This window comes from Entelurus aequoreus, linkage group LG01, assembly GCF_033978785.1.
Source record: "Entelurus aequoreus isolate RoL-2023_Sb linkage group LG01, RoL_Eaeq_v1.1, whole genome shotgun sequence".
NCBI lineage: Eukaryota > Metazoa > Chordata > Actinopteri > Syngnathiformes > Syngnathidae > Entelurus > Entelurus aequoreus.
The window spans coordinates 1,086,302-1,108,952 of record NC_084731.1 but is presented as its reverse complement, the minus strand read 5'-3'; the positions used below and the strand labels follow the sequence as shown (position 1 = coordinate 1,108,952).

The 22,651-nt window shown below is 41.2% G+C and overlaps 1 protein-coding gene across 5 annotated transcripts in view; it reads left to right on the top strand.

Annotated features, from left to right (window-relative positions):
- agap1 (ArfGAP with GTPase domain, ankyrin repeat and PH domain 1) overlaps positions 1-22,651 on the top strand; it is a 210,179-nt gene that overhangs the window by 141,139 nt on the left and 46,389 nt on the right. For all 5 annotated transcript variants that reach the window (XM_062041900.1, XM_062041909.1, XM_062041927.1 and 2 more), the window contains 3 exons: positions 6,745-6,913; positions 14,390-14,554; positions 19,154-19,315. In XM_062041900.1, coding sequence (XP_061897884.1) covers positions 6,745-6,913; positions 14,390-14,554; positions 19,154-19,315 — 496 coding nt within the window. The remainder of the gene's footprint in view (positions 1-6,744; positions 6,914-14,389; positions 14,555-19,153; positions 19,316-22,651) is intronic.

Genomic DNA, 22,651 nt, shown 5'->3' with positions numbered 1-22,651 from the left:
TTCCTCATCCACGAATCTTTCATCCTCGCTCAAATTAATGGGGTAATCGTCGTTTTCTCGGTCCGAATCGCTCTCGCTGCTGGTGTAAACAATAGGAAAATGTGAGGAGCTGTTCAATTGACTACGTCACGCTACTTCCGGTACAGGCAAGGCTTTTTTTAATCAGATACCAAAAGTTGCGATCTTTATTGTCATTGTTCTATACTAAATCCTTTCAGCAAAAATATGGCAATATCGCGAAATGATGAAGTATGACACATAGAATGGATCTGCTATTCCCGTTTAAATTAAAAAAATCATTTCAGTAGGCCTTTAAACGCTGGTTTAGTGTGGCTGAAACGGGGCTTAGGCTAAATAATGATGTGTTTAAGGCGTTATCCTTGTTGACATGTACACAGCCTAAATATGTCAGCGCTTCTTGGTGTTCTCACAAACAATTTGTACACGCTTGTACTTTGACCACCTGCTGTTCCGCACACGTACGTCCTGGACGCCACGCAGCGACAGGACAACTGGGCCCGTGATGAAAGCGCCGCCATGCAAATGGAGACTCAATTACCTCGGTCAATCTGTTGGAGGAATGTGTCTGTGCGTGTGCGGAGGGTTTACCCAGTGTGCTGCTGGCTCCATGGCTCTCTGGTGGCTTGTTAAGACGCAATCTACAGCACTTGGCTTTGAATTGCTCTTTTGTCAGCCTGAGCATGAAAGAGCGTGTGTGTGCTGTGAGGATTAGACTTTTACATCTGCCAGAGCCTTTCATCACACCAGCGAGAAGTGCTTCACTATATGACTGATGACATGTTTTTCAACGTCTGCTTCATCACCTACTGTAGCATCTCACTATCACCTACTGTAGCATCTCACTATCACCTACTGTAGCATTTCACTATCACCTACTGTAGCATCTCACTATCACCTACTGTAGCATCTCACTATCACCTACTGTAGCATCTCACTATCACCTACTGTAGCATCTCACTATCACCTACTGTAGCATCTCACTATCACCTACTGTAGCATTTCACTATCACCTACTGTAGCATCTCACTATCACCTACTGTAGCATTTCACTATCACCTACTGTAGCATTTCACTATCACCTACTGTAGCATCTCACTATCACCTACTGTAGCATCTCACTATCACCTACTGTAGCATCTCACTATCACCTACTGTAGCATCTCACTATCACCTACTGTAGCATCTCACTATCACCTACTGTAGCATCTCACTATCACCTACTGTAGCATCTCACTATCACCTACTGTAGCATCTCACTATCACCTACTGTAGCATCTCACTATCACCTACTGTAGCATCTCACTATCACCGACTGTAGCATCTCACAATCACCTACTGTAGCATCTCACAATCACCTACTGTAGCATTTCACTATCACCTACTGTAGCATTTCACTATCACCTACTGTAGCATCTCACTATCACCTACTGTAGCATCTCACTATCACCTACTGTAGCATCTCACTATCACCTACTGTAGCATCTCACTATCACCTACTGTAGCATCTCACTATCACCTACTGTAGCATTTCACTATCACCTACTGTAGCATTTCACTATCACCTACTGTAGCATCTCACTATCACCTACTGTAGCATCTCACTATCACCTACTGTAGCATCTCACTATCACCTACTGTAGCATCTCACTATCACCTACTGTAGCATCTCACTATCACCTACTGTAGCATCTCACTATCACCTACTGTAGCATCTCACTATCACCTACTGTAGCATCTCACTATCACCTACTGTAGCATCTCACTATCACCGACTGTAGCATCTCACAATCACCTACTGTAGCATCTCACAATCACCTACTGTAGCATTTCACTATCACCTACTGTAGCATTTCACTATCACCTACTGTAGCATCTCACTATCACCTACTGTAGCATCTCACTATCACCTACTGTAGCATCTCACTATCACCTACTGTAGCATCTCACTATCACCTACTGTAGCATTTCACCAACATAAAAGCAGAAGAAAAAAAAGGACCAGCAGCGTTGACAAGCAGACAGCAAGGTTGTGGCTTTGTTTTCATCTTCAGCAAACTCCCACAATGCAATGCTCCTCCTGGATCATCACAGCACCTTCCCGGTGGAAGAGAATTGACTTTCAATGTGCAATATTTAGTCCAAGCTCAGTGGACAAACTTGTTGTTATTTAATAAAGTGTCCACTTAAGTCGGGGGTGACAAACACGTTCAAACACTGATGACATTTATTAAACAGACAAGAAGCAAGGAATCATGCAGAGACAGAGTTACATTTTGCTCAATGAGGGGAGACGTTATTGGGTTGTACTCTAGTTACAGATCCAAACTACGCTCTAAAGTCCAGCCCACCTGCTTCCTCTATTTATTTGGGAGGTCCCTGGTTACATCACTGAGGGAAGGGGGGTCATCTCAACAGCCCCAGTTAGACACAATTTATGACTATTCATGAAATGCAAATGTGTTGACACACGTGATATCGCCCTGTCTCTGCTCTGTCTGCGTCACGGCACTCGATGTTCGGCCTTGGCAGTCAGCAGGCCGATTCAGGGTCTGAAAACACTGATACGCAGTGTTTGCCACACATTCATTTATTTGTGGCGGCCCGCCACGAAAGAATTCAGGCCGCCACAAATAGATTTTTTTTTTTTTGCCTTCTCAGGCAAATCATATAGTTCAGTGGTCCCCAACCACCGGGCCGCGGCCCGGTACCGGTCCGCGGACCGATTGGTACCGGGCCGCACAAGAAATTTAAAAAAATATATATATACTTTTTTTTTTTTTTTATGAAATCAACATAAAAAACACAATATATACATTATATATCAATATAGATCAATACAGTCTGCAGGGATACAGTCCGTAAGCACACATGATTGTATTTAATTATGTAAAAAAAAAAATTTTTTTTTTTTTTTTTTTTTAAATACCCCCCCACCCCACCCTCCCCCACCCTACCGGTCCGTGGGACAAATTTTCAAGCGTTGACCGGTCCGCAGGGGACCACTGATATAGTTGATGTAGATGCCCATATCGGCTGTTCAGATTTACTTTACAAAAGAGAAGTGTAGGATCAAGATTTGTGGAGCTCTTTGTTCAGTGGATCAGATGTTTGATGAAGCTTTGTGTCTATCTACCACCACTACTGTTTTCTGTTTATTTGTTACTGACTGTGGCAGGACACCTCTGCCTCTGTTTCACTTTATGTTGCTGGTAAATAATATGCTTGTAGTAGTAGGCTAACGTTAAATGATTTAGTATGCACTAATTAAAGGGGCAGAGCTTTAAGAGACATTTTAGCTTTTATATTTTTATAAGATGAATTTTTTGTAAGAACCACAATTAATAAATATATTTCAGTGAATAACTTATTGTTCAAATCTGTATATAAATATGTACATAAAGTGTTGTAATTATATTGCAAAATGGATGGATGGATGGACGTTTAAAACAAAACTGTTATTATTAATTAGTAAGAATACATTTTTTGAGCCTTTTTAGAGAAAATCATATCATTGTAGTACATTATGCAAATGGTGTCATGGTGACCACGCCCATAGCCACGCCCCCACCGCCACAGGTATCTTGGCAGTTTATGGGAAACACTGGATACGAGACGACTCGCTTTGCACATATAGAAAAGTACAACTTCAGCACAATTGATAATAACTATAGCAACGGCCTTTAAGCATTAGATTTGTGTGATAACTTACACATAATTATTCTAACAATTGAGGGCCACGCCACAGTTATGGCTGCCATCAGAGGGCCGCTATTAACAGTGAATCATTTATGAATTTGCCTATGCATTTTATTTTTAAATATATTTTTTTACACACACTGTAAAAAATATACAATCTGTAAAACAGTAATCACAGTAAAAAAAAAATTATTTATTTTTTTTTTAAATTAATTTATAAATGTTTTATTTTTATTTTTTCTGGTCACCATTTTTTAAAGAAAAATCTACAGATTTTTTAAACATTGCAGTAGATGGAAAAACATTATTTACGGTGAAATACTGGCAGCTTAGTTGCCTGAATCTTACTGTAAAATGTAAGTTAGTTTTTACAGCATATTACTGTACATAGAAAAACAGTACCACTGGATTAATTTATTTTTTTATTCTGGCAACTGAGCTGCCAGTTTTTTTTATTGTAAAATAACTGCGGTACCTTTTTTCCATTTACAGTAACAACCGTCGATTTTACAGTAAAAAAAACATTTTTATAGTAAAAACTGTGGAGTTTTTTTCAATTGACAGTTTTCAATTTAATATGCTGTAAAAAAAAACATTTTAAATTTTACCGTAAAATCTATTGTCCTTTTTAAAGTGTACAATTTGATGGACAACTTGCAGATATTGAAGTATTTATTTGTATTTTAACAAATACAAATGTGTGAAAACTGTTGGAAGCAGATCAGAAGCATATCCATATTTAAGTGTTACTTCTTTCTAAACTCCTATAGTCATATAAAGAATAGCTAGTATTCTTCCTTCATTTGAGTCTCATAGTAAGGTGTTGGCCTTCTAGATTGGAATGTGTCAGAGTAGAGATAACTCGGAGTAGTCTAAACAAAGGGAGTGGGAGCGAGGGACAGAGGGAAGATCCCGGGGGTTTGAGGGAAGACCGAGCTAGACCGGGCTGGGGAACGCTGGTGTGCTAGATTGGTCTCACGTTTGTCCTCTAGGCTTGGAGAATAAACCACAAAATACCAATTACTGCCTGTTGATTGAATATAAACATCAGCTTGTGTGCCATAAAAAGAATCAGGGAGAGACTAGCAATTTGAATTCCCCATTGGAGGAATGCTGGTCAACGCAACAAAACCATGGTAAAATATAATTTGTTGCAATATTGCATAATACTAGCATTTAAAAAGTATACAATCTCATGCAGTGCATATATATTTTTTGGCAAAATGGAAAGAACAAGAATACATTTAGTACGAAAAGAACGATGCATATTTTCCTAGGCGTTTGCGGGCCATATGAAATGATGTGACGGGCCAGATGTGGCCCCCCGGCCTTGAGTTTGACGCCTGTGACTTAAGTCAATGCTAACATACGTGGTTGACTGCAAAAGGGCCATTTCTATGAAAAATGCTTCCATATATGTCAACGTGTTGTAGCATTGTCAACTTCTTCAACTGTGACTTTCTGTGCAGTGCAAAATGATCTTGTGTACAAATCAGCTTTTTGTTGGCGTCTACAATCATTGGTACTTTAACTTTAAACACTGTGCACTTTACATTGTGGCCAACTTGGCTCTGCAACTCTTCTCCTCTCGCGGGTCGGACACTTTTGTGGATATAAAAGAAGGAGCAGTCTATTATGGGTTGTACTATTGTCAACATTATTTATAAGCAGCGTGAAAAAAACAACCGCCAAATAACTAGTATCTAGTTACACAGCATTAAATATGCTCAAATAGATTTTACACTGTTTAGTGTAAAGTTTTGAAATAAAATCATGACCATATAAACCTGAATTTTTCCGCAGCAACTCACAAAATGCACTCATTTAAATAAAAAAAAAGTTAAATGCTCTGTTAGATAATATTACAAATATATCATGTGAAGAAGCAAAATAAACTATGCACAAATAAGGAGATAAATGATGTCAACAAAATGCCATAGCTTCAAAATGAGTCCATTCTGGCAAAAGTAAATGTGCAAGTAATGGTTAGTTTTGCTTTCGATTTTAGTTCAGTCGACAAGCGCTTGCTTATGCTGGTTCCACTGGAGGGAAGGGTCAGCGTGATTGTGCAGACACATAAAGTAGGGGTGTAACGGTACACAAACATTTCCGGTTGGGTACGTACCTCGGTTTAGAGGTCACGGTTCGGTTCATTTTCGGTACAGTAAGAAAACAACAAAATATACATTTTTGGGTTATTTATTTACCAAATTTGCAAAATCTTCCACCAAAAATATTTTTCTTAGTGTAATATTTGATGTGAAGTAATGGTAACCTTGGATGGGTCAATAATTCATAATAACATTGATTTTGATTCAATGTTATGTTTTGAGCAATGACAGTTTGAAAGAAAAAAAACATCTTTGTTTTATTAGTCAACATTGCAACTTTTTCTAAATGACATTTAACCTTTAAGATTTTTTATTTCGCTTTTGTTATTGTTTATTTGAATAGTATTTTTAGAATGTGCCGTGGGCCTTTAAAACATTAGCTGTGGGCCGCAAATGGCCTCCGGGGCACACTTTTGACACCCCTGCTATAGATAATAAAACATTAAATGTGATAAATCTATGGATAAAAAGCAGAGCCTGGCAACGTTTATCATAACTCTCTCTCTCTCTCTCTCTCTCTGCCCCTCCCTCACCAATGCTGCTGTTTGTTTTGTTTTTAACCCCTTCTTAACCCTGAACGTACATTGAAAATACACGCAACCCTAACTCAAAATGCCGGACATTCGAGGCATTTAAGAAACTCCGCCCTGACAGCTCCGCAAAAGAGGACATGTCCGGTGAAAAGAGGACGTATGGTCAGTCTATCCTAGCCCGTTAGCTGCTAGCATGCCGTGTGTTGTGCCTTGGTGTGCATTGTTTACACAACGTGCGTTACGCTACTTAATATGTCCGTGTGGAAACTCGTTCGGTACACCTCCGAACCGAACCGGAACCCCCGTACTGAAAGGGTTCAATACAAATACACATACCGTTACACCCCTAACATAATGTTATTTTCCCCCCTCATTCTCCTCAGGACTACATGCAGAATGTCCACGGTAAAGAAATCGACCTTCTCAGGACCACTGTCAAGGTGCCGGGGAAACGACCCCCACGGGCCGTGTCTACCTGTGCAGTTATGCCCAGCCCAAAAAGCAACGGTTTGACAAAGGACATGAGCATCCTGCAACTGGGACAGACTCCAGGTGAGGTTGATATCTAGATCACACCATCGTAGCTCGGTAAGATAAATACCATAATGGAAAAGGAACTTTGTGCTTGTTTTTTTTCCTTGATGTGATTTATTACTGCTGATAGAGTTGATTAAAAGCCTGTGAAGGCTTCTTAACAAGAGGGACGCATGTCCATTTATTACACATGCACGCACACATTTAGGAGGCCGAGCTAATAGCATGAATATTCATTGAGCCGTGCTCCTGTACTAATTAATGTCGTGAATATTAATGCAATCAGAGACCAAATTCACTCTGCCAGCACCAAGAAATGAGCTGCAGCCGGGGGCTTAGGGGCAGGAAGGGGAGGGAACAGTTACTTGACTGTTGGACAACACCACCTAGTAGCACTAGTCTGCTTTTCCACTGAGTCCAAGTCCTCACTCGCTCTTTGGTGCTCTGGTTATGCTCAAGATGATCATTTTGGTCATTTTCAACTGCTTTTCTTGGAATGTTGCCTATTGTTCACAATCATTAAATACATGACGACTGATTTTATTTTATTTTTTAAGACAATCTACATACCGTATTTTTCGGAGTATAAGTCGCACCGGCCGAAAATGCATAATAAAGAAGAAAAAAACATATAAGTCGCACTGGAGTATAAGTCGCATTTTTTGGGGAAATGTATTTGATAAAAGCCAACACGAAGAATAATACCGTAATTTCCGGACTATAAGCCGCACCTGACTATAAGCCGCACCAGCTAAATTTAGGGGAAAATACAGATTGCTCCATATATAAGCCGCACCCGACTATAAGCCGCACCCGACTATAAGCCGCACCTGACTATAAGCCGCACCAGCTAAATTTAGGGGAAAATACGGATTGCTCCATATATAAGCCGCACCCGACTATAAGCCGCACCTGACTATAAGCCGCACCAGCTAAATTTAGGAGAAAATACAGATTGCTCCATATATAAGCCGCACCTGACTATAAGCCGCACCAGCTAAATTTAGGGGAAAATACAGATTGCTCCATATATAAGCCGCACCCGACTATAAGCCGCAGGGTTTTGATGTGTAATTAGCGTAGTATATAGGGGTTCCTGCTACCACGGAGGGGATTGTCGGGACAGAGATGACTGTTTGGGAACGCAAAGCGTCCCATTTATTAACAATAAATCTTTCAATCATTCAATCAAACTTTCACATCTTTGACATGGCGAACAGCATTCGTGCAGAGTACAAATAATACAACGGTGCAAAGTAATACAAAGTGCTCGCCTGTACGTTATCAAAATAACCAGCCTACCGGTATATGAAAAGTCAGTCTTAAATCATTGTGTCATCGTCTTCCTCCTGTGTACTAAAACCACCCAAATCCTCTTCGTCGGTGTCGGAGAAGAACAGGCCGTAAATAAGCCGCACCCTTGTATAAGCCGCAGGGACCAGAACGAGGGGAAAAAGTAGCGGCTTATAGTCCGGAAATTACGGTAATAATAATAATTAAAGCTGCAAGCAGCGTTGGTCGGGTCCGCATTTTGGCAGGTGCTAGTCCTAGGTGTCCCAATACTTTTGTCCAGTGGTAGTCCTGAGTGAGACCTACATAGAGGTTTTTGTTTCGTGTCTCTACGATATTCGTACTGGGAGTTAGAGGAAGTTGTGTCTGTGTCTTTTTCCTAGGTGTCGCGGCACAGTGGTTGTTTTCTTTGACACAGCAGCAGAGCGACTTTAGTGCTGCGGGTCTTTGAAGGCTCGTAAAATCAAAACGGTAGCACGAATCAAAACGCCGTCGTCAACTTTTAATCAGAAGGGTTCAATCTCTCTCCTGTAGCAGTTTGAAGCCGAAACGACAAACGCCCTCGGAGGAGATAACGTTTGATGTTTGGTGACCGGCTGTAACAAAAATGTTGTTTTGAAGGAGGAATAGCAAACTTCCTGTTGATTTTTGCTGAAGGATGTCAATCTATGAAATGTAGGTCTAGGTGAGACCTACATAGAGGTATTTGTTGTTTCATGTCTCTAAGACGTTCCTACCGGAAGTTACAAGCAGTTTTGTCTGAGTTTTCCTCTGAGGAGCAGTTTTTTCTCTGTTTTCTTCAAAAAATTATGTATAGCACAATTTTGAGTTTTGGGGTTCTGTTTTTTTTAGATCGCAATTTCCACCAGTCCCGAAGTGTGTGAGAAGTTTGTTGAGTTTTGAAGTATTTTAAGGGGGTCAAATTAGAGGTCAAAAAGCAAAAATGAGTGTTTTTAGTCATTTTTAGTCTTGAACGGGGAATTGCCAACTTCCTGTTAATTTTTGCCCGAAGAAATAAATTAATGAAAAGTAGGTCTAAGTGAGACCTACATAGAGCTTTTTGTTTCATGTTTCTACGACATTCGTACTGGGAGTTAGAGGCAGTTTTCTTCCTAGGGGGCGCTAGAGAGCAATTGTGATTTTTGGGGTTTGTTTTTTTTACCAAAGAGTTTTGTCCGCGTTTTTTTATGTGTGCGAAAAATTTGGTGAGTTTTGAAGCATGTTAAGGGGGGCAAAGTAGTCCGCAAAGCTGCGGAATAATAATAAAGAATAATAATAAAACCTTACAAATTCAATAGGGTCCTTTCGTCCCATTTCAAAAGGACCCTAATAATAAATTGTATTTATAAGGCGCCTTTCTGGGCACTCAAGGACACTGTACAAGATCGAAACAATAAAATCAAATTGGATAAAAACAACAATAATAACAACAACCAAGATAGAGAAGAAAAGATGATTATAATGAATAAGCAGTCAGGAATAGGTGTGTTTTGAGTCTTGATTTGAAGAGGGATATTGAGTCCAAGTTTCGAAGGTCTGGTGGCAAAGAGTTCCAAAGATGTGGGGCAGAGCGGCTGAAAGCTCGGACACTCATGGTGGACACTTTAAATAAAGGGACAGTCAGATGGATGGATGAAGAGGATCTTAGGGAATAGACATTTGAAAGGCAATTTCAAATGTGTAAAGAATAGTGAACAACAGGCTGAATAAGTGTACGTTATATGAGGCATAAATAACCAACTGCTATGTTAACGTAACATATTATGGTAAGAGTCATTCAAATAACTATAACATATAGAACATGCTATACGTTTACCAAACAATCTGTCACTCCTAATCGCTAAATCCCATGAAATCTTATACGTCTAGTCTCTTACGTGAATAATATTATTTGATATTTTATGCTAATGTGTTCATCATTTCACACATAAGTCGCTCCTGAGTATAAGTCGCACCCCCGGCCAAACTATGAAAAAAACTGCGACTTATAGTCCGAAAAATACGGTGGTAAAAAAATGTGATCAAAAGTCAGCTTACAATGGAGCCTATGGGAGCCGTTCTATTCTGCCTCTAAAACCCTTTAAAACAGCCTTTTATATACATGATGTAAGTATTTAAGTAATGTAGTTACAGGCACATTTATAGTATTTCATATTTACATATTTTGCTCATTTTAAGCATATGTGGCGCATTCATTTCAAAAACGCATCACAACGTTTTATTAACATCACTGATTATTACTCGCTGCCGGCTTAGGGTTGGGTATCGTTTGAATTCGAACAATTTCTATTCCGATTCCGATTCTTTGTTTCGATTCCGATTCCTGACGATTCCCGGTCCCGATTCTTCTTGTACCATGCCGGGATCAATGTGTTTGACAGGTAGTCCCTGGTATGGTGGTATGTATTTTGGGTTGAGAGTTTTCACCAGAACCCTGCAAACATACTCTTTAGCCCAGTATCAATTAGCTTAGCTCTAACGTTATTGCTTAACTAACCTAAATGTTGGAGATTCCACCTCTGAAAATGGATGCAGTCTTTTGACTATGTGTGCAGTGACCTTTCTGTGGCACTCTTCCGTCTGTGGCACCGACATCTTCCCCGTTGCCGCTACGGTGAACGGAGTACGCTGAGCACATCGCGGAGCCTGGCTAGCAGCTTGTAAATTGTCTATGAAAAAATATGCGGGCTAATTTGTTAGCTGCCTCGACGTTGGCGCAAAACACATTATTTATTGCATATATATTGTTTTACTTACCGGTTTCGGACTGCAGTGCAGTCACCGAGGTGCCAGGCTGGGCGTCGAAGCCAGAGGAAGAGGCACAGGAGGACGGTCGGCGCAGCGCGTCGAAGACGGGACACGCATTTATTTGTACTCGGAGGTGCTTCATCATCCTCCTAAGCACAAAACAGTCCTGTCGCACGTGTTACATTTCGCAGATATTTCATTTTTTTTAGTAAAATAAAGCCACACTTCGACCGCCGACGCCCGCTATCCATGCTTGACTGACTCGCTCGGCTACATAGGCTCAGCTATGCTAACACTGTGGACTGGACTTTTCACAATGTTATGTCAGATCCACTCGACATCCATTGCTTTCGGTCTCCCCTAGAGGGGGGGGGTTACCCACATATGCGGTCCTCTCCAAGGTTTCTCATAGTCATTCACCGACGTCCCACTGGGGTGAGTTTTTCCTTGCCCGTATGTGGGCTCTGTACCGAGGATGTCGTTGTGACTTGTACAGCCCTTTGAGACACTTGTGATTTAGGGCTATATAAATAAACATTGATTGATTGATTGAACACTTCCGGCGGTGGGCGCTTCTTCGTTGGTGTTTAGCGGCTTCTTCTTCCGGTCGGCGGACTTATTCTTTTTTTCCGGTCGGCGGACTGGGTATCGAAACTAGGAATCGAAATTTAAACTTTTGAACGATTCCGGGAGAATCGGAAAGTTAGTCCCGGTTCAAATCGATACTCGATACCCAACCCTATGCAGGCTTCATGAGAGCTAACAAACATAATAAAACATCACTTACTGTACAAGGTCTGTTGTCATTAGGACACCGACTGCTCGTTCATATATTCCCATTTGGATGAAGAATGACTCATAATCCTTGTGGGAAAAAGGAAGGTGGAACCAAATGTCTTGTTGTGTCATCTAGGTTATATCCTAGTCTTTCTATTATCCAAGTAAGAGGCATGATTTATGATCTAGAGCAGGGGTCGGCAACCCGCGGCTCCGGAGCCGCATGCGGCTCTTTGACCACTCTGATGCGGCTCAGCTACATACATGCCGACCCCCCGATTTTCCCAGGAGACTTATGGATCTCAGTGTCTCTCATAGATAACTCCCAGGGAAAATATAATCCTATTTACACTCTAATTACTAAATAAAGGGAGTGCCCTTATTGCACTGCAGTAATTGTCCTCTATAGCGTTTACAAACAGCGTGCCATCACGGCCACATGTTGTATATTTTGTTGTTTCTTGCACACATAGGAGACAGCAAAGCATACTTAGTCATCAGCCACACAGATTACACTGACGGTAGCCGTATCAAACAACTTTAACATTGTTATGTTACAAATATGCGCCACACTGTGAACCCACACCAAAAAAGAATGAAAAACACATTTCTGGAGAACATCCCACCGTAACACAACATAAACACAACACAACCAATACCCAGAATCCCATGCAGCCCTAACTCTTCCGGTCTACATTATACACCCCCGCTACCACCAAATCCCCCCACACATCAACCCCCCCCCCCCCCCCCCCCCCCCCCCCCCCCCCCTCTCCGTGCGTTGGTTGAGCGGAAGAGTTAGGGCTGCATGGGATTCTGGGTATTGGTACCGTCAGTGTAAGATGTGTGGCTGCTGAGGTAGTACGCCTTGCTGTCACTTACGTGAGCAAGCTGAAACTGCATCCTGCATGTGGTCGAGCGGGTACGCTGTTTGGGCAGGCTGTAGAGGGCGCCAAAAGCAGTGTCATCACACCCTGATATTCGGGAGTCTCCCGGGTAAAATGAGAGGGTTGGCAAGTATGACGCTATCAAGCGCCATTTATTCACAACTCGCGGGCCGCACTAACATCAAATTTCCACATTAAAGTGCGTGCCGGTGCGTGTGTCGGAGACCCCTGGTTAACATAGCACAAAGCGTTTAAGCTTTGTATGCGGTGTTTTTCATTGTAATTTTTTTTGTGGCTCCCATTATTTTCTTTAATTTGTGAAACTTGCCAAAATGGCTCTTTGAGTGGTAAAGGTTGCCGACCCCTGGACTAGAGTAAAGTTTGACAAGTAATGAAACGAGGAAGCAGCTGATCAGTGGATCATGTCAACATTGGCACACAAGCATGACTAATAACAATATCACTAATACTTGGTTATTATTCAAGTCACAAAATGTAAATGGAGTATTATTAGCACTGTTTGGATGGGATTTATCGGGTTTTATGGGCGGAATAAAGGACCTCGCATTGACTTTTATTTATGCGTATTTAAGAGTTAGAATGCACTGAAAAATAACATCCATCGTCATGTCTTACATCATGATTGTGAACAATCGGCAACATTCCAAACAAAAGTGCAGTTCCTCTTTAACAGGTTTACATTTTGTGTACACATTATAACATGTCTAAATAAGAGTAGGTTAAAGCAAAGGCTGCTTAATACTACCACTTCTCTGACTCTCAGCAATTACCAATTGTCTGTTCACCTCTTGTGTCTAACATGTTCCTATGTCACCATTTTCTAAGAAGAAAAGAAAATGATTAACGGCTTATTCAGTTATAGGAAAATACATGAGTAAATTATAAGGGTTAAAAACATTGTATTTAATAAATGCAGAATATATTATACATAAAACTAACAATGTAATAAATAGATAAACAAATAATATAATGTTAAAAAAAACATGTCAATATTTTATTGAATAATAAGAAAGATTGCTGAATTAAAGATCAATTATTTTTAGTTGTACCTTTAATAATATAAATGAGGTGTGTCTATTGTCAGCATATTTTATTCTTTGGTTTTAGCATGTAATTACGTGAACAAAAACTGGAGAATATAATGTAAAGGTTTCTTTGAGCATCCTTTTTTTTTTTTTCCTCCCAGAAAAAGCACCAAAACAGTCTAAAAATCTATTACTAGTCCTTAAAAAAAACATAGAAGTTCAGAACTCCCATTTTATCTGAGTCCCTCTAGGATCTGATTTCATAAAAACATGAAAGTAAATATGTAGTGTTAAGTGTTATGTAATTCCTCCATACAGCCATTTAATTTTTTAGCTGCAGCCGGCCTCCATGGTCCCAACTCCCCCCTCTGTTGCGAGTTGTTGTGATTCTATGTAACATGTTTATGTTTGCTATGTTGTTGTGATTATATGTAACATGTTTATGTGTGCTATGGCAAATGAGGTTTTTCCCTTGGACTCGGTCTGGACCCCGACCCGGGGTGTCCAGCCTTTGTCTGATATTTATTTTACTCTTCCCCAATATCACCCTTTTCCCACCTTTTTTACGGAGCGCCATAAGTGGCTGATCCGTTGGCGGTCCTGTTCTTGTCTCTGTGTAACGTATGTCTGCTCTTAGTGGGACTGTGCCCAAAATGTCATTTCAGTTCTTATGTGTCTTGTACATGTTAAAGAATGGACAATAAACAGAATCTTGAATCTTGAAAAATGTTTTCTCCACTTCCCAGGTTCTGTGTCCAGCAGCTCGTCAGTATCTCAAATGGCGAGCAGCGTCAACCTGGTGTCTTTCAACAACCGCGGCACCGACGGCATGCATCAGCGCTCCTACTCGGTGTCCAGCGCCGACCAGTGGACCGAAGCCACTGGCCTCACCAACTCAGGAGCCAGCACGGGTAACCACAGCAATTTGATGTGGCCCCTTAAGTGGGAGCCCTCTCTCTTTGTCAGGTTCAAACACTGATGACATCTATTAAACAGACAAGAAGACACACAGTTACATTTTGCTCAATTGAGGAGAGACGTTTTTTGGGCTGTAGTCTAGTTACAGATCCAAACTAGGCTCTAAAGTCCAGCCCATCTATTTATTTGGGAGGTCCCTGGTTACATCACTGAGGCTGCTGCTGAAGGAGGTGGGGTCATTTCAGCAACCCAGTTAGACGCGATATATGACTATTCAAGAAATGCAAATGTGCTGACACTGGTGATATCGCCTTGTCTCTGCTCTGTCTGCGTCACGGTACTCGATGTTCGGCCTTGGCAGTCAGCAGGCCGAGTCTGGACACAAACACTGATGCGAGACGACTTGCAATCTTTTGGATTGCCAGCTTTGCACAGATAGAAAAATACAACTTCAGCACCATTGATAATAACTATAGCAACGCCCTTAAGCATTAGAGTTGTGTGATAATATATACATCATTATTCTAACACTCTGCCTTTGAGCTCTAAAACTGGTGGTCAAGCTAATGGTCGTACACGGCCGTGTCTCACCCCTCTCAAACATACTGAGATTGACAAGCTGTTTGCAGCGACTACATTTGACTGACAGCTGTGTCATACATGTTATGCCCGGCCATCCTCAAATAATAATCAAAGCTGTGCGCACACACACACACACACACACACACACGCCAGGTAAACACATTAAGTCAGTTCACCTAGCGTCAGTTACAGCAGTGTTTTTCAACCTTTTTTGAACCACGGCACATGTTTTGCGTTGAAAAAATGCGGAGGCACACCACCAGCAGAAATCACTAAAAAATGAAACTCAGTTGACAGTAAAAAGTCGTTGTCGCAAATGTTGGATATGACTTTAAACTATAACCAAGCATGCATCAATATAGCTCTTGTCTCAAAGTAGATGTACTGTCACCACCTGTCACATCACACCCTGACTTATTTTGACTTTTTTGCTATTTTCCTGTGTGTAGTGTTTTAATTTGTTGGCTTTTTCTCTTTTTTTGGTATTTTCCTGTAGCAGTTTCATGTCTTCCTTTGAGCGATATTTCCCCGCATCTACTTTGTTTTAGCAATCAAGAATATTTCAGTTGCTTTTATCTTTCTTTGTGGGGACATTGTTGATTGTCATGTCATGTTCGGATGTACACTGTGGACGCCGTCTTTGCTCCACAGTAAGTCTTTGCTGTCGTCCAGCATTCTGTTTTTGTCTACTTTGAAGCCAGTTCAGTTTTAGTCTTGTTCTGCATAGCCTTCCCTAAGCTTCAATGCCTTTTCTTAGCGGCACTCACCTTTTCTTTATTTTTGGTTTAAGCATTAGACACCTTTTTACCTGCACACTGCCTCCCGCTGTTTCCGACATCTACAAAGCAATTAGCTACCAGCTGCCCCCTACTGATGTGGAAGAGTATTACACGGTTACTCTGCCGAGCTCTAGACAGCACCGACACTCAACAACAACACATCATTTGCAGACTATAATTACTGCTTTGCAGAAAATATGTTTAACCCAAATAGGTGAAATTAGATCATCTCCCACCACGGCACACCAGACTGTATCTCACGGTACACTAGTGTGCCGCGGCACAGTGGTTGAAAAACACCGAGTTACAGTATCTACCTGCTGCTGTTTAAGCTCTTTCTTTTCTGCATGTTATGACTTGTTGTCGGTGTGGCAGCTGTAAACACTGCAAACAATTTGCGTTAGCATGAAGCATTTGTAGCTCCCTTGCTAGCCTGCTTGTAATCCACCACGAGCTGTCTTTAATGAGATGTTGTGCAACGTCGCCGGCCTTCATGTGGCGACCAAGACGGCGCAGCAGCAGCTGGTGTCCAAACTGTTGATGGTCAGAAAGGAAAGAATTGGAAGGAAAGTCAAGGAGGAAGTCTCCAGGCTGCATGCGGGTGGGGGTGGGGGTGGGGGTGGATGTTTGATGTAGATGGAGCGCAGCGCGCAGATGGGAGCGCCGTTAATCCATGGTGGTTAATTGCGCGCTCGGGGACGGCATCTTGTCAGCAGAGATAAGTTGTCACATTTTCCACTTGAGCTGAGACTAAACGATTGTAAAATAAGTTATGGCCGTCCTTGGGGCTGTCTGCCGTGTGGAGACGTGGCGGCGGCCACTGAGCGCCTGTGTGGGTTTTGTCATCCACACACACACACACACACACACACACACACACACACACTGTGCTGATGTCTGTGTCACCGCTGCACCGTGATATTGATGGAAGCTGAATGTTATTTTATTCCGCCGCTAGTCAGAGCTGCCAACAGCCGGCGTCAAGACTGAGGGCACAGAGAAATGTCGCTTCGCTTCCACACATTGCCAGCTTGTCTCGCATCCTGCCTTCACTTTCCTCAAAAAGCATCCACAGTGAGACGTGAACTTATGGACGTTGTCATGCTTTTTATTAGGAAACGGCCCCAGCCACTGATATTGGTTTGTTTTCATATGGTTTTTGAACCTAATAATCTGATTTACCGTATTTTTCGGAGTATAAGTCGCACCGGCCGAAAATGCATAATAAAGAAGGAAAAAAACATATATAAGTCGCACTGGAGTATAAGTCGCATTTTTGGGGGAAATGTATTTGATAAAAGCCAACAGCAAGAATAGACATTTGAAAGGCAATTTAAAATGTGTAAAGAATAGTGAACAACAGGCTGAATAAGTGTACGTTATATGAGGCATAAATAACCAACTGACAACGTGCCTGGTATGTTAAAGGCCTACTGAAATGACATTTTTTTATTTAAACGGGAATAGCAGATCCATTCTATGTGTCATACTTGATCATTTCGCGATATTGCCATATTTTTGCTGAAAGGATTTAGTAGAGAAAATCGACGATAAAGTTTGCAACTTTTGCTCGCTGATAAAAAAAAAAGCCTTGCCTGTACTGGAAGTAGCGTGACGTCACAGGAGCTAGTATTCCTCACAATTCCCCGTTGTTTACAATGGAGCGAGAGAGATTCGGACCGAGAAAGTGATGATTACCCCATTAATTTGAGCGAGGATGAAAGATTCGTAGATGAGGAACGTTACAGTGAAGGACTTGAGAGGCAGTGATGGACGTATCTTTTTTCGCTCTGACCGTAACTTAGGTACAAGCTGGCTCATTGGATTCCACACTCTCCTTTTTCTATTGTGGATCACGGATTTGTATTTTAGACCACCTCAGATACTATATCCTCTTGAAAATGAGAGTCGAGAACGCGAAATGGACATTCACAGTGACTGAACATGTAAATACACGATTAATAATATTCAGCTTTGCGAAGCTAAAAAAATAGAAGCTAACCTAGCAACGTAGCCAACGTGATAGCATAGCAGTCGCAAATGCAGATAGAAACTAAATTTAAAAAAACCCTGACTGGATGGATAGACAGAAGATCAAAAATACTATTAAACCATGAACATGTAAATACACGATTAATAATATTCAGCTTGGCGAAGCTAAAAAAAAATAGAAGCTAACCTAGCTACGTAGCCAACGTGATAGCATAGCAGTCTCAAATGCAGATAGAAACTAAATTTTAAAAAAACCTGACTGGATGGATAGACAGAAGATCAAAAATACTATTAAACCATGAACATGTAAATACACGATTAATAATATTCAGCTTTGCGAAGCTAAAAAAATAGAAGCTAACCTAGCTACGTAGCCAACGTGATAGCATAGCAGTCTCAAATGCAGATAGAAACTAAATTAAAAAAAACCCTGACTGGATGGATAGACAGAAGATCAAAAGTACTATTAAACCATGAACATGTAAATACACGATTAATAATATTCAGCTTGGCGAAGCTAAAAAAACAGAAGCTAACTTAGATGCGGCGGCGGGCTTACTCACCGTAGTGCGTCTGCTATCCTGCTCAAAACACAACACAACCTCCTGGTGTTGGTGTTGCTGTAGTCCGCCGCTCCACCGATCCCACCTACAACTTTCTTCTTTGCAGTCTCCATTGTCCATTAGACAAATTGCAAAAGATTCACCAACACAGATGTCCAGAATACTGTGGAATTTTGTCGAAGAAAACAGAGGTATTTGAATTGGGTCCAAACACTTCCCTTGCCCTCGTGACGTCACACGCATACGTCATCATACCGCGACGTTTTCAAAAATGTCACTTTATAAGTTAACCCGGCCGTATTGGCATGTGTTGCAATGTTAAGATTTCATCATTGATATATAAACTATCAGACTGCGTGGTCGCTAGTAGTGGCTTTCAGTAGGCCTTTAACGTAACATATTATGGTAAGAGTCATTCAAATAACTATAACATATAGAACATGCTATACGTTTACCAAACAATCTGTCACTCCTAATCGCTAAATCCCATGAAATCTTATACGTCTAGTCTCTTACGTCAATGACATACATAATATTATTTGATATTTTACGCTAATTTGTTAATCATTTCACACATAAGTCGCTCCTGAGTATAAGTCGCACCAAGCTATGAAAAAAACTGCGACTTATAGTCCGCAAAATACGGTAAAAAAAGTCAATGTGCATGTCTTTCCAGATGCAGGCTTGGTTGACCCCATGTGTTCCAGTCCCAGCATCTCCAGTACCACCAGTCCCAAGATTGAGCCGCCCCCATCACCACATGCCAACCGAAAGAAGCACCGGCGGAAGAAAAGCACCAGCAACTTTAAGGCGGACGGCCTCTCTGGCACGGCAGAAGGTGGTAACCCCCCCATCCCCCCGACACACACACACACACACACACACACACACACACACACACATCGTGACAATTTGCTTAGATTACACAAGTGTTGAGACCAGGTTGGGAAACGCAGTCAGGAGATTGTCCAAGATGTTATGAGGTTTAAGATGTTTGGAGCATGACCTAAAACAGTGGTCGGCGTACTTGCCAACCTTGAGACCTCCAATATCGGGAGGTGGGGGGGGGGGGGGCGTGGTTATTTACAGCTAGAATTCACCAACTCGAGTATTTCATATATATTTCATATATATATATATTGTGGATAATGCATATGTTTAAGAGTTATTTCTTTATTCATAATCATGTTTGAATCAGATCATATTTTTCCATGTATACTCTGTATACCAGTTTCTCTTTGTCTTCAGATTGCCTGTTTAGACAGGGTCGTAAACCATCAGGAATGTGAACACAACCCCCAAGTCTCTCTTCTTATCAGTGTTGAGAGGAGGGTGGGGGGGGGGGAGATGGGGGCTTTATTTGTGTGAAAAGAGTTGTTTTTTCCTTTGGAATGCCAGATCAACTTGGGCTACGCATTTGTATGTGTTGTTCGAGGCTGGTCTCTATTCTCAAATATTTGACAATAAATTACAAAATACCTATTCTGTGCTTGGTGGTACCTTTGAGTTCAGTTTATATGTCATTAAGGAACTTGGGACTGACCAGCGTTTTACATCCCACTTGGAGGAACATCTGGTCAAACGCAACAATATATATACATATATATATATATATATATATATATATATATATATATATATATATATATATATATATATATATATATATATATATATATATATATATATATATATATATATATATAATGTGTGTGTATATGTATGAAATACTTGACTTTCAGTGAATTCTAGCTATATGTATATATTTTTATTTTTATTTTTATTTTATTTACATAGAAAAAAGAAAAAAAATACTTGAATTTCAGTGTTCCAGTGGCTATCCATTAGATGGCAGTATTTTCCTGTTTAACTTCTCCGTTCATGATGAGTATATCATTTCGGCCGCCCTGTCTGTAATTTCCTCGTTCTTCTGCTTTGTCTCCTTGTTGTGTGCGCAGTTGTGCACTCTACTTTCTAAAAGCCCTAGATGTTATGACGTCTTTGGGCAGGCAAGCTGTTTATATTGTGGGAAAGCGGACGTGAGAACAGGCTGTCCCCATTCAGTCTCAGGTCCGCATTGAGCTGGAGGGGGCGTGGCCTCCAGCTCCGGCTGAATACCGGGAGTTTGTCGCTCTCTGAAGCTTTGTCAAAAATGTATGAAAAATGGAAAAAGATGAGGGGGAAAAAATATATATTTTTTGTTTTAATATGGTTTATGTATGAGGACAAACATGACACAAACCTCCCTAATTGTTATAAAGCACACTGTTTATATTAAATATGCTTCACTGATTCCAGTATTTGGCGAGCGCCTTTTTGTCCTACTAATTTTGGCGGTCCTTGAACTCACCTTAGCTTGTGTCCATGTATAACTTTCTCCGACTTTCTCGGACGTGTTTTATGCCACTTTCTTTTTCTGTCTCATTTTGTCCACCACACTTTTAACGTGCGTGAATGCACAAAGGTGAGTTTTGTTGATGTTATTGACTTGTGTGGAGTGCTAATCGGACATATTTGGTCACTGCATGACTGCAAGCTAATCGATGCTAACATGCTATTTAGGCTAGCTGTATGTACACATTGCAACATTATGCCTCGTTTGTAGCTATATTTGAGCTCATTTAGTTGCCTTTAAGTCATTTTAATTCAATGTATATCTCATGACACACTATCTGGATGTAATATGGCTTTTAATTTGTTGCGGCTCCAGACAGATTCGTTTTTGTATTTTTGGTCCAATATGGCTCTTTCAACATTGTGGGTTGCCGACCCCTGCCCTAAAAGCATTGTGTATGCACACACACAGACACACACACACACACACACAGACACACACACACACACACAGACACACACAGACACACACACACACACACACACACACACAGAACAGATGTGCCAGCAGCAGAAGCAGATGTGTAACGTTGTTAAGCAGCTGATGAGTGAAGTTATCGTCAGAGAGACAAATGTACTAGTTTGCCTTTTATTTCCAACTCCTTCCCTCATTTTGTAATTCCAGAATTTCCAAAACTTCCTCCCCCAATGTTCTTTTCAGTTGATTCTCTTTGTTCTCAGCACACTTCTTTCCCCCGCCCTCTCGCCAGTCCGCCAGAGAGGCTTAAGTGAAATATTATAAATAATCTGCAGTATTGAAATCTTTTATCAGCGGTGTCACTTCCATTATTCAATAAGCGATTAGTAACAGTCTTCCCAATTTAGCTATTAAGCACCGAGCACACTGAGGCAGCCGCCGGCTCGCTGCCTGTCACGGCGGGCGGGCGGGCGGACAAACCGCTGGATGAAGTATCATCATGTCAGAATGGAGCCCGGCGTAATTCATGAGGGGGAACCGCCCTCTGTAACCGAGCTCCCCCTGATGTAGGAGCCACTGCACTTGGAGAAGCAAAGATTACTGGATTTTTATTTGCCGCTACAGTGGAACCCACTTAGGTCCATCCCGCTTATCTTGCCAAGCCATGTATGTCTGACAACTTATCAACTTATTGTTGTTGTCATTAAAAAGTGCCCGTTTAAGTCTAAATTGAAAGCCATGCTTTTTATGACATGGTCATTTTATGTGTAAATAGGATAGAGTAGACTTTAAAGGCCTACTGAAATGACATTTTTTTATTTAAACGGGGATAGCAGATCCATTCTGTGTGTCATACGTGATCATTTCGCGATATTGCCATATTTTTGCTGAAAGTATTTAGTAGAGAACATTGACGATAAAGTTCGCAACTTTTGGTCGCTGATAAAAAAAAAAGCCTTGCCTGTAGCGGAAGTAGCGTGACGTCAGGTTGAAAGACTCCTCACATTTCCACATTGTTTACACCAGCAGCGAGAGAGATTCGGAACGAGAAAGCGGCGATTACCCCATTAATTTGAGCCAGGATGAAAGATTTGTGGATGAGGAAAGTGAGAGGGAAGGATTAGAGTGCAGTGCAGGACGCATCTTTTTTTCGCTCTGACCGCAATTTAGGTACAAGCTGGCTCATTGGATTCCACACTCTCTCCTTTTTCTATTGTGGATCACGGATTTGTATTTTAAACCACCTGGGATGCTATATCCTCTTGAAAATGAGAGTCCAGAACGCCAAATGGACATTCACAGTGACTTTTATCTCCACGACAATACATCGGTGAAGCACTCTAGCTACGGAGCTAACGTGAT